The 12,181-nt window shown below is 36.4% G+C and overlaps 1 protein-coding gene across 1 annotated transcript; it reads left to right on the plus strand.

Annotated features, from left to right (window-relative positions):
* Positions 1-1,845: 1,845 nt before the first annotated feature.
* Positions 1,846-11,898, plus strand: LOC134527287 (uncharacterized). The gene is made up of 2 exons (XM_063359832.1): positions 1,846-1,939; positions 6,000-11,898. The coding sequence occupies exon 2, from the start codon at positions 6,006-6,008 to the stop codon at positions 10,548-10,550; it is 4,545 nt and encodes a 1,514-aa protein (XP_063215902.1). The 5' UTR covers positions 1,846-1,939; positions 6,000-6,005; the 3' UTR covers positions 10,551-11,898.
* Positions 11,899-12,181: the final 283 nt, after the last annotated feature.

Genomic DNA, 12,181 nt, shown 5'->3' on the forward strand with positions numbered 1-12,181 from the left:
ATTATATTCTTTGAGAAAGAATTTTTTTTTTAATTTTTCAATCTTTTGCATGATAAAATCTAACTCTGCATACTTTTATGAATAAAATTGAATCATTTTTATTGAATTATCACTATTTTGTATGTATACAAAGGAGTGAAATGAAATGTGCAATTGAATTAATAAATTTACTTTTATTTGCATTCATTAATTCAAATATATTTATTACTTTTGAAATGTTGTGTGCGCCATATTTATTTGTACAAGTACAAAAAAAGAATTCGCAGCTGCCGAGTTTCTAACCGACAACCTTTCTTTGATGTACGAGTTAGGTACGCTAACCACACGCCCACGAGGCCATACTAAGGTAAAGTAGTTTCAAATGTTATATATATATATATATATATATATATATATATATATATATATATATAAGCTTTGTTCACGGTAGGGGTATAATATTAACACGATTTTATAACAAATACGCATCCCAAATACACCAAACTTATTTATAATGTGTTACAATATTTTTTAAAACATAGTGCAAAAGATCCCGGGTGTAATTTGAATTATTATGTGTAACTGTAAAACACCATTGTTGGTTCAAAACGTATTTGAATTTTCAACATTACTTTTAAATAACCGTACCGATTGTGCTGAAAATCGGTGGACGATCGTTAAATTACATAATATTAATAATTCAAACGACGAAAATATGATTGAAAAGTCAAATCGATGGTTGTTCCAATCGAGTGGAAGAGAGATGCCACGCATGCGTACAATGAGCAAACAGAACACATCCGTAGTGGGACATCCGTAGTGGGACACTTTTTCGTGCGTGCAGCCGGCGTTCATCGATTTATTAGACGTTGTCACGTCAAAAATTCTGCTGTCTGAATATGCTTACTCATATCAGCCTCAAGGGCAATATAATATTTTATAGTTATTAAAAATCAAAATAACTATATAATTATGTATCTGAAGACCAGAATTTTCAAACAGCTTTCAATCGATCTTAAAAGTTATATTTTAAATGTAGTGCAATAAAATGTCTCACAGAAAACTCATTTATTAAATTAACAAGTTATTGTCATCTTATTTTTCTGAGACATTTGCCCAAAATTTACTTACGTTCGCATGTGGAGCAATAACTATAATTTAATTAAGTACTACAGCCATTTTCTTATTGCTTACATGAAATAACCTTTGGCAGACCACAGCCATCGCTGTTTTCAAACCACGTTATTGCGCACTGCTTCACAAGAAAAAGTCAGCTAGAACTCTGCCACATTAACAGAGGCAGCGCACTGGAAGTGTGACCCCACCCAATCAATTTTTACAAGAACAATATAATATTAAGAAATAAACTCTTAAGTAGGTTTTTTTACGAATGTGAACTGATTTATTTTTATTCATGGAAGGGCCACGGGGTGTTGCGCTTCGTCCCGGAAGCCATAGCCTGGCTTTAGCAGAGGTTTAAGGTGAATTTTTGAATTCGTAGGCATCGTCTGCAGTTTGAAGTGCATTTCGGTTTGGAATCGCTGTAGACAGATAATTTTATTAAAAAATTTTATTCTTGGTAAAATATATATGCACCTATTTGAGATACCAGACGTTTGGGATAAGTTACAATTGAACCTTAAATGTGCAACATTGCAGCTCGTAACCTATAATTCGTACTCAAATCAGAAACGAAGATATTTAACTTAAATATAACGGAGTGTCTGCTGACACTCGAGTGGCAGCAGTCAATTCCGTATCGGATTTCACTGCTGCCACTCCGGAAATGATTTACACGTGACCGGAAATCAATTTTTTCACAACTGGAAGATCTCCTAACCACATCACATCGCCATATTGATTTCGCTCTGTGCTTTGTGCTTGCCGTGTGGTTGCTGCTGTATTTGAATTTGTTAACTTATATTGACCTCTGAGTTAATTTGTTTTGCTGTTTTTGTTCGTAAGTACTTAATATAGGTTTTATTCTTTTAAATATTGATTTGCGTACAGTGTGTTGACCATATGTTATCCACATGGTTGGACTCGATCGTAATTTTTCATAAACATATTTCTTAAATACTGTTCTTTTAACTTATTGTAATTATTTCAATATTACTTAATAACAATGGAAACGAATCCATAACTGCATCGCCATATTGATTTCGCTCCGATCTTTGTGCTTGGTGTGTGTGTGTCGTATTTTGAATGTTTAAGCTGGTATTGAGCATTACGCTTAGTTTTTTTTTGTATTTGTTCGTAAGTACTTAATATAGGTTTTATTCTTATAAATATTGATTTGCGTATAGTGTGTTGTCCATTCGTTATCCACGTGGCTGGCAATGACCGGGATTCAATAATCACAGTGGATATACCGATTTCCGTGAATATTTTTGGTCATTGTGGATAGGAACATCGTGAATATTCAAATCATTTTACTTTAAATTTCTAGTTTCAAGGATGGATTGTATTAGTTCAGTTTTATTAAAAATTAGTTCGGTAATTGTTCCGTATCACGTAGGTAGTTTATCCATTGACCCTGATGGCATGATCCTGTTGTACATGATGCCTGCTGTTTTAATTTAGTAGGTACATCAAAAGATCCAGAAAAAAAAAATTACAAATAATGTTAGGAAGTAAACAATCACTTTTGGATTTTTATTTGATCTGATAATAGGTACTATCATATTCATTGCGACTAGTCCCTCTTCCTTTAAAAAATATTAAAGTTTCGGGAATACTTTTATTTTATGATACAAAATTCCTCTATTTAACACAACTTGCAGAGATACAAAATTCCAACTCGTTATTGCCGTTTATTAATTAAGATACCTGTACATTGATGGGGCCGTCCAAATTTTATTACCGAAATTATTACCGTTGGGTGTGCAACAGTATTTTAGGTAGTGCATGTAGCTGACCTAACCTAGCAAACTGCCCAGACTATTTTTCAGTACCTATTTTGAATCTTGCTAACCCAGCCTATTCAACTGATAGAACTATTTTACAGTTTTTCTTATCTAACCTAATGTAAATAATATTTAAAACTGTAAATGTTAGCTATCTGCAAACTAGTTTCAATAAATGTTTTGTAACTGAACATAATAAGGAAACAAAAAAAAAATTTCCTTGTGTAATAATGTATTTATGTGGTTCCTATAAGTTACATATTAAAAAAGAATAAAGGGCCAATTAAAATGAATCCCACCATTTAAGGTTAGTGATTTTTAAAATGATCATATTAATCCAACTAACCTCAATAATTCATTTTTAGACTAACCTGTAATATTTATTGATTTAGCTAACCTAGAATATAAAATTTACCCTGAAACTCTATTGTCTAACCTCGGAGATAACCACAATGGCAATATTTATCGTTATATAAGTCATAGATATGCCAATGCTGATGTGCGGAACTCTTGCCCTGTGTGTTGGCCATCTGTGATTCTGCCTGCTGCGGTACATATGGTGGCAGGAATCCATAAATTTACAGTGATAAACGTGTACTTTCTTGTTGTGTCCAACATTTAAGTCTTACAATTATTGTTGGTGGGTATGTTACAAATTTTAATAAGAAATAGCTCACATTTGCTTAAAACAGTGCATAACATTGTTAGCATGTCAACCATACATACTGAGACATCTTTTAATGTAACAATTTAATCAACTGCATAAATGTATTAAAAGCTATCATTTCTGCAACTCATGGAACAGATAGAATAAATAAATTACATCAAATAAGATATAGGCCCTAGACCCATTCTACAATGGCGCTGAAATGGAGACAGATGTCTCAGAACTCTTCACTGTCATCTTCTGCTTCCACAATTTATGGAAACTTAACTTATAAGATTGCTCTTCAACCTTACCAAATATTTTAATTGAAAAAAATTCTTCCAAACCATTGCATGGGCAAAGTTTACATACATATTTAAAATAAATGACTATTAATTGAACACTAGATAGTCTTGTACTTCGGATAATTTTTTAACATGTTTATGACAGCAGCCAAGTACTCATGTTCTATTGGGTGCGTGGAGCAACGTAAACAGAACTCAGATTGCCGAGTTAATCCTTGCGGGTCATTTTCAATCTGCGTGCTACTATTCTGTGAGATCTGATTGTGTGAACCATCTCTGTTTCCATGTCATTGTATAATGGGCCTAAATAAACAGAAAATTACATTTTCTAAACTAATGAATACAGTGACACGTAAATTTTTTTAGTGTGCTTGTTTAAAATAAAATTGATTTCTGTAATTTTCTTACATCAAGACTTTTCTGGAAATGAACTTAATAATAAATATCTGAAAATACTTTTTTCGAGTACTAGAAATTTATTGTATTTCCCTGAAAACAGCATCTTTGTATTCACTTTTTTCTTGGAAATCACTGTATATATCTTAAATTACAATACATAAACAGTGCCGTAGCTGTTAATATAATTATATGGTAATTATCTCGACTAGTCCCTCTTTAAAAAAATATTAAAAATTTGGAAATACTTTTATTTTGTGCTACAAAATTTCCTCTATTTAACCCTACTTGCGGAGATACAAAATTCCAACACGTTTAGGAGAAGTCGCCGTTTATTTATTAACATACCTGTACTTTGCTGCGGCAATCGCCATATTTTTTGTTTGCTGCGTGGGTTCTTGTATGTTTATTTTGGACAACTCATGATTAATGGTCGATTAGGTACAGTTAGCTACATTATAAATACTTTAAAACATTGTGGACGGTTGATTTGGTTAGTATAGCTACATTTAAAGTACTGTAAAATAAACACGAACCCGTGCGGCAAACAAAAAATATGGCAACGGCCGCAACAATGTACCGGTATTGAAATGTTTAAACGGCGCATTCTCTTTAACGTTTCCTCAGACGAGACTAAATTGTACATATTTTGAATTATCCAATGGAAACCTTTCTATAAAAAACAATTGACTGCTACATCCAAGGTGATTAGACAACACTGTGCTATTTTGTCACTTGTAAGGTAAATAACCTATTGCATTCATACACCGTTTTTAGTAAGCAAGTAAAAGTATGTACAATTCATTTTGTACGTCATGATCACAATTCATATTACAAACAACATCGTAAGAATAAACCTTTATATGAAATTACAGTACCTACTTTAATATACTTAAAACCATTGTGGACTGTTAGATTATTAGAGCTACATTAAAATAATGTGAAATTGTGTGAATGGTTTGCTAGGTCTGGATACCTATATATTATATTGTTAATTCGTAATCAACCATTTATAATGATTTGAGAGTATTTTCAATTTCGCTAATCTTACCTAATCATCCGTCCTCAATGTTTTAAAGTATTTATAATGTAGCTAACCTAACCTAATCGACCATTAGTTATTTTGAGTTTAAAACAAACATACAAGGACCCACATGGCGGGAAAAAAATATGGCGACGGCCGCACCAATGTACAGGTATGTTAATGTATAAACGGCAATATCTACTAAACGAGTTGGAATTTCGTATCTCCGCAAGTTGTGTTAAATGGAGGAAATATTGTAATATAATATAAAAGTATTCCCAAATTTTTAATATTTTTTTAAGGAAGAGGACTAGTCGAGATAATTAACAATTATATATATAAAACACTATAATTTATGTAGAACTACAGGATCGTAGACCTAAGATTCACAACATTCTGTTGTGAGATTGATCATTTAGTTTAGGTTAGTAGTGGAAGCAAAAAATGGTGGCGGCGGTATCATTGGACAGGTATTGTATTGTATGCTGTAAACAGGAATTTCTACTGAATTTAGAAATGTCTTTAGACCTCGAAAAAAAAAAAATTTTTATTTATTTTATTACGTATTTAACTACGGAAAAGTCACGGCACAAGAACTTTACCTTTTTTTCAATTGAACTGCTAATTACTAGTCTTATTTTAGTTGCCTCATTTGTAGCAAAATATAGCTAGTTGAACCAGTTAAAAAAGTAAATGGTTCATAGGTTGTATAGGAATATTTACTGACCTATTTTCTTTTGCAGTTTCAGATGGCGCTGATCATTGGGGATTCTCAGGTCAAGTACCTGAACCAGTATCTTTGGGATGGAATTACTTGCATTCCTAAACCAGGGTACAAGGTTCAGGATCTTGTGCCGATTATTGAAGAGGTTGGACCTTACTTCAATAAAGTAGTCCTCCATTGCGGAACCAACAATGTGCTGAGCGAGGATGCAGAGACCATCGTCGACCATATTTTGAATTTTGCAGAGACCTTGAAGAGGGTAAATTCGTATGCTACACTGATGGTGTCAGGCATCCTACCAAGGAAAATGAATGGCTACCGCTGTGAAACATCTGGCCAGCGTGTTGCTGGGATGAATGCCAAGTCAGCTTGCGTAAACGATATGCTGCGACAGTGTTTGCCAAACATGGAGGTAATGTTCATTGAACTGTGGGATTTCTTTTTGCAGCCTGGAATGATTTCTTTTGATGGACTTCACATCACGGCTCAAGGTTGCAAGTTGCTGTGCAGATCCTATGGGAAGTTTTGCAAGAGTAAGGTGCCCATCAAATTGTCTGTTCCTACAGAACAAAATGTTGCTGTTGTTTCCAGGATTACTACAATTTCTAGTAAGCAGCAAGGGGTCGCGGCATCTTTACCTTCTAATGAAGACTTTCCTTCCCTGGAAGAATCTTGTACACAGAAGCGTTTTGTACTCTCTCAGGTTCCAAAAGTCAAAAAACTACCTGCTTTTCAGAGAATGTCTCAGCGTTTGAAGGTTTTGCCTAGCCAGTTTACTTCAATTTCTTGTGTACCTTGTGTAGTCCAGAATTCCTTTGCCCCAGTAAATCCTGTTGTGCCATCAGCTGTTGAGTCTCTTAAAAGCAATTTTCAGGTTCCTGTGTGTACCCCATCTTCTGGACAGTCATCATCTCAGGCTAAAGTGTCTGGGCCACTACACAACGTATCTTCTGCACCTCATTCACCACTGCCATATTTTCAGCACAGTGCTTCAAAAAGGTTTTTTCGCCCAGTTCTGCCATGTATTGAATCATTTGTCCATGAAAACAAGTTTAATGTTTTGAATTCTGTAACAGAGAACGAAGATGCCAGCATGTTTGAAAGTAGTTTTGGTGGTAAAAAGTGCAGTAAAAAGATGAAAGATTGTAGGTTTAAGAATAGTGTAAATCCAAGGAAAGTTCGGAGCCGTCTGGTTGGAGGGGGAGCCACTTCATTATCAGAAGGTGTATCGTTCAGTAGTTATAAGGAATTTACAGAGGTTTATGAACAGTGGTTAGAAGAAGGACATCATCCAATGAGAGTGAACCATTCTGTAAGAAGTCCTGGTGGTGGTGATAATATTCCTTATGTGCAGGTAAAATATGTGTGTAAACATTTTGGTAAGCCTAGGATTAGAGGTAATGATGTTCGGCCAAATCAAAAGTATAATGCCAAAGGTTGCCCTGTACATGTAAAAATTATTTATAATAATAAGCTGAAATGTTATGTTGTGCGTAGTATGATTGATTGCCATAATCATGAAACTGGTCCAGATGTCATTATGCATTATCCTGATCAAAGATTACTTGATAAGGGGGAACAAGAGGTAATTGCCCCAATCAAATATAACATGGGCACGAAAGAATTGAGACAGTTTATTGGGGATGAAAGTGGGAAAATGTTACAGAGTAAGGATGTTCACAATTTACGTCAGCGGGCAAAAGAGAATATTGTTGATGGGCGCAGTCAGGCAGCTTTGTTGGTAGATGAGCTAACGAAACTGCAAGAGGAAATTGGCTGTTCAGTTCATATAGAAACTGATGAAAATAATGAATTACTTTTTCTTGTAATGCAAACTAGTTTTATGAAAAATTTAGCTAGTAAATACAGTGATGTTTTGATGATAGATGGTACTTACAAGGTTAATGCTGAAGGTTATCCATTATATTGCGTTTTGTGTGAGGATGGGAAAGGGCATGGAAAACCTATTAGTTATGTGTTTGTCAGAAATGAAACAGAAGTAGTTCTTAGTAAAGCTTTTGTCAAAGTTTTGGACCTGAATCCTAACATGTTAAATTGCAAAGTAATGATAATGGACAAAGACAGGGTAGAAATGAATATAGTGTCAAAAATGCTCCCCCAATGCAAAATTATTTTATGCTCCTTTCATGTCTTGAAGGCTTTCAAAGAAAAAGTTGCGTCGTTAGATTGTACGAGAGAGAAGAAGGCACAGGTGGCGGCATGCTTGAAGCAGCTTCTTTATTCTTCGACAGAAGATTCTTATAACACTAATTTTCAGGTTTTGTTAAATGTTGCCCCTTCTGAATTTATGCAATACTATATTATAAACTGGGATAAATGTAAAGAGCTTTGGGTGTTTGCTTTCAGAAGGAAGGAGTTGACTTTAGGTAATAATACAAATAACAGACTGGAAAGCCATAACCAAAAGCTGAAACAGTATTTGAAGTCAAGCATGCATTTACCTGAGGCAGTGAAGGCACTATGTGATTTCATACGAGTTTTGGAAGTCAATTTTTCTCAAGAAGCTTTCAAAGAAATGAAGACTCATATTAATAAGAATTTTTCTGATAATATTCATTTACAGATATCTTCTCATTGCACTGTCGAAGCCACCAAATTAATATGTAGGCAGCTGGAAAAGTCTAAACAAGAAATGATATATGCTAATGGTAATGTGTCTTTTAATGGCTTCAGCTACTGTATAGGCAATAACTTTACAGTATGCAGTTGCACATTTTTTTCACAGTATTCTCTGCCTTGTGCACATTTGTTGTTTGCCAGAAGAGCTTGTGGAATGTGTGTATTTTCAGAAGATACTGTCAGCAGTAGATGGAAGAAAGATACATTTGTGGGTTCTTTGCCATCTTCTCAGAGTGAAATGTCTGTTTCCACATATGTTGTTGAGAAAACACTGCTGAGAAAGCCTCTTTCCGAAAGAGAGAAATATAACTTGGCTCTTTCCCATTTGAAACCAATTGCTTCTTTCATTGCGACATTAGGTGTAAAACAGTTCAATGACTGCATCAACAAGACCAATGAATTCTTTGGACAGCTACTACAAGATTTCCGGAGTTCCAGCATGCACTTACCAGAACATAATTCTGTAGTTACTGATGGCAGTATTGGTTCCCCCCAACATGTCTCTGTTAATAGTCTTGCTAGTAGTTTCTGTGAAAATAATAATTTCAGCTGCCCAGCAGACGCTTCTTTGCTGCATGATGAGTTGGGAGAGTTTTTAAAGTTTACAGGTTCAAGTGTTCCCAGTGAAGAAAGTAATTTTTGTGAAAATGTTTCCTCTGCATCCACTTTACCTCTAACTGTATCTTCTTCCTTTAGTGTTAATGATAAGACTAAGTTTCAGTATGTTGATTGTCTACCAGAATCTAGGTATGATTCCGTTCTTTCTGAGCCAAACCTTTGTGAAAATGTTTTGCAGGAAAGCTTCAGTAGTAGTTTAATTGCAGATCCTAATGGATATGGTAATGAACCACAAAGTTTTGATAGTCTAGAAAGTCAATTCACTGGTAAAAATTTGTCAAGTATTAGAAATCAATTAATTATTCCTAATGTTGTGAAGCGTAGGGGCCGTCCTAAGGGGTCTAGAACTCCTTTCCAAATTTTTCCACATACATCTAGGAAACGTAAGCTAGTCACCATCCCAGAAGTTGAAGATGTAGATGATCCACGTCAGGAAGCCTGCATTAAAGAAGATTTAAAGAGGTCTCGAACTCCTCAAATATTTCAACATTATTCTAGGAAATGTGAGCTGGCCACCATCCCAGAAGTGAAAGACGTAGATGACCCACCTCCAGAAGCCTGCATTCCGGAAAACCCCGTTACCTGTAAATACATTCAAAGTTCTTTGAAAATCCTTTCATCTAGAGAATGGTTGGACGATACAGTAGTTGCATGTGCTCAGAAGTTGCTTAAGCAACAGTATCCTTTTGTTAATAGTTTGCAGGATACTCTTTTGGGTACTGTTTTACAGTTTCAGAATGCAGATCAGCCGTGGGTACAAGTTATCTATTGCAATAAACACTGGGTTACCATCTCTGCTATTGAATGTCCAGAAGGTTATGTGGATGTGTTTGATTCTAAGTTCTATTCTAAAAATCGAAGTGTTGTAGAGCTGATTACTGTGCAGGCAGCTGAACTCATGAAATTCAGGGGCCGTAAAATAACACTACACTATCAAGTCCCCCAAGAACATAAGGGCTCTGATGACTGTGGCCTTTTTGCAATTGCCAGAGCGGTAGCTTTATGTAATGGATTCTCAATGCATGGTCGAGCTTTTGTGCAGGCACAGATGAGGTCACATCTGCTTAAATGTTTGCAGGAGGGCTCCATTGAACCTTTTCCCACAGTTCCTGTAAGACAGAAAACTTTTTCCACTGAAATTAAGTGTAACATATTTTGTGTTTGCAGGTTGCCCCATTCACGAAGCACAAACTTCAAAACTTTAAATGCTATGGTGCAGTGTGATAGTTGTAAAGAATGGTACCACTTAAGCTGTCTCAATAAGGTTATTGATGTTGATGAAAAGTACATGTGTAATTTGTGTGATTTGTAATAATGTTGCTCATATGTATTTTTTTACTCTTAGGTTCTCACCAGGTACCACCTTGAATAAAAAGTTTGCCTTATGTCTCCCCCATATCTGATCTTTGTAAGGCGTTTGATATTGTAGGATTTCATCTTATTTAATTACCACCAGGATGTGAGATATGCAGAGCTATGTTCACAGTGATTGGACTATCAATGCCATACATGCCTACAGTTTAAAGTTTACACTGCCTATACAATTCAAAATGGTCCGAAACACGCAGGTATATGTACAATCCCCTCGGGTTCACTGCCTGTGTTCTTAGGGCTGACTCCCTATGCCTGAAGGGCGCGACCCGCCTGGTAGGTTTCACCTGCAGTGCCGGCCGCGTTTCGGAAAGGCATGGGATTTTGAATCATATTAATAAAATACACTCCTACCTCACCACTTAATAATAGCCAATTAATTCTCTTAACTTCTCTGCAAATCTCTCTCCTAGCTAATTCAAAATGGTCCGAAGCATGCAGGTGTAGGTTTTGACCCACGTAGGGTTCACTGCCAGTGTTGTTAGGGCTGACTCCCTATGCCTGAAGGGCGAGACCCGCCTGGCAGGCTTCACCTCCAGTGCCGGCCGCGTTTCGGAAGGCATGGGATTTTGAATTAACAAAGCTAGTTCCGTAAACTTATCATCACCTAATAAATATCTTTTCCGTTCCCCGGGGTACGTAAAATTTTACAGCCACACCACTACAACACACGCGACAATCCACACACACGTCGTAGCACCTTGTCAAGGCAGAATCATGCAGGTGAACTGGTAGAGGGAGCTGCCCCAGCCCTCGCTGGGGATCCGGGCCGAGAGACATGCATGCCTGTCAGGGCAGGGCTCTGGGGGCATGTACAGTAGTTTTAAGTCTATATTTAATATAAAAAATAAAATTTAAAAAATTTAAAATATATAAAATAAAACAAATTTTGGACGAGGGCATTTCTCTGCCCAAATAATAATAAAATAGGACGACCTTCATTGGGAATACAATCCACTAACTCCACTTTTTTTTTAACAGGTTATAGCAGACAACAGCCAGGGGGCTAGGTACAGCAATACTGGCTTAGTCTAACTTTGACAGAGCTATTTTGTAACGCAATAGTTCGGTCCCTAAGGCTGCCAGAAGTTTACTAATCCATGTAATTTCTTTTACCGTTCACCAACACGACCACACGATTATATGCCTGAACTACCTGTTACATGCACTAATGGGCTAACTACCCATGCATGTTCTGTGTTCCCAGGGGTTCGGAGGAGCGGCTCGCACAGCTTTACACTACACGCCACACCCGAGTTTAACTAGGTCACTTGATATTACAGCACACTGACAAGGCTCTAATGCACACCAACACGACACTACATCACGCCAGTTAGCCAATCTGACTGGTGGGGAGCTTCACTCCCCCGCCAAATTAGGTACACGTAACTTTTCTAGGATTACACAACCTACCAGCGCACACACAGGCCCGTGTGCCAAACCTATCCCACAAGACACGCACCCCCGCCGTCGATTCAAATTATTCTTCACCAGTGTGGGGTGCACCTGATTTACTATGCACTTAGCGAGTTATAGAAACTTCTGTTTCTGGCCTCGCCCACGCTTACTGCC

Source organism: Bacillus rossius, chromosome 1, assembly GCF_032445375.1.
Source record: "Bacillus rossius redtenbacheri isolate Brsri chromosome 1, Brsri_v3, whole genome shotgun sequence".
NCBI classification, from domain to species: Eukaryota; Metazoa; Arthropoda; class Insecta; order Phasmatodea; family Bacillidae; genus Bacillus; species Bacillus rossius.

Excerpts from the sequence above, each read along its gene's own strand:
- LOC134527287 (XM_063359832.1), top strand. The coding sequence starts at position 6,006 with ATGGCGCTGATCATTGGGGATTCTCAGGTCAAGTACCTGAACCAGTAT.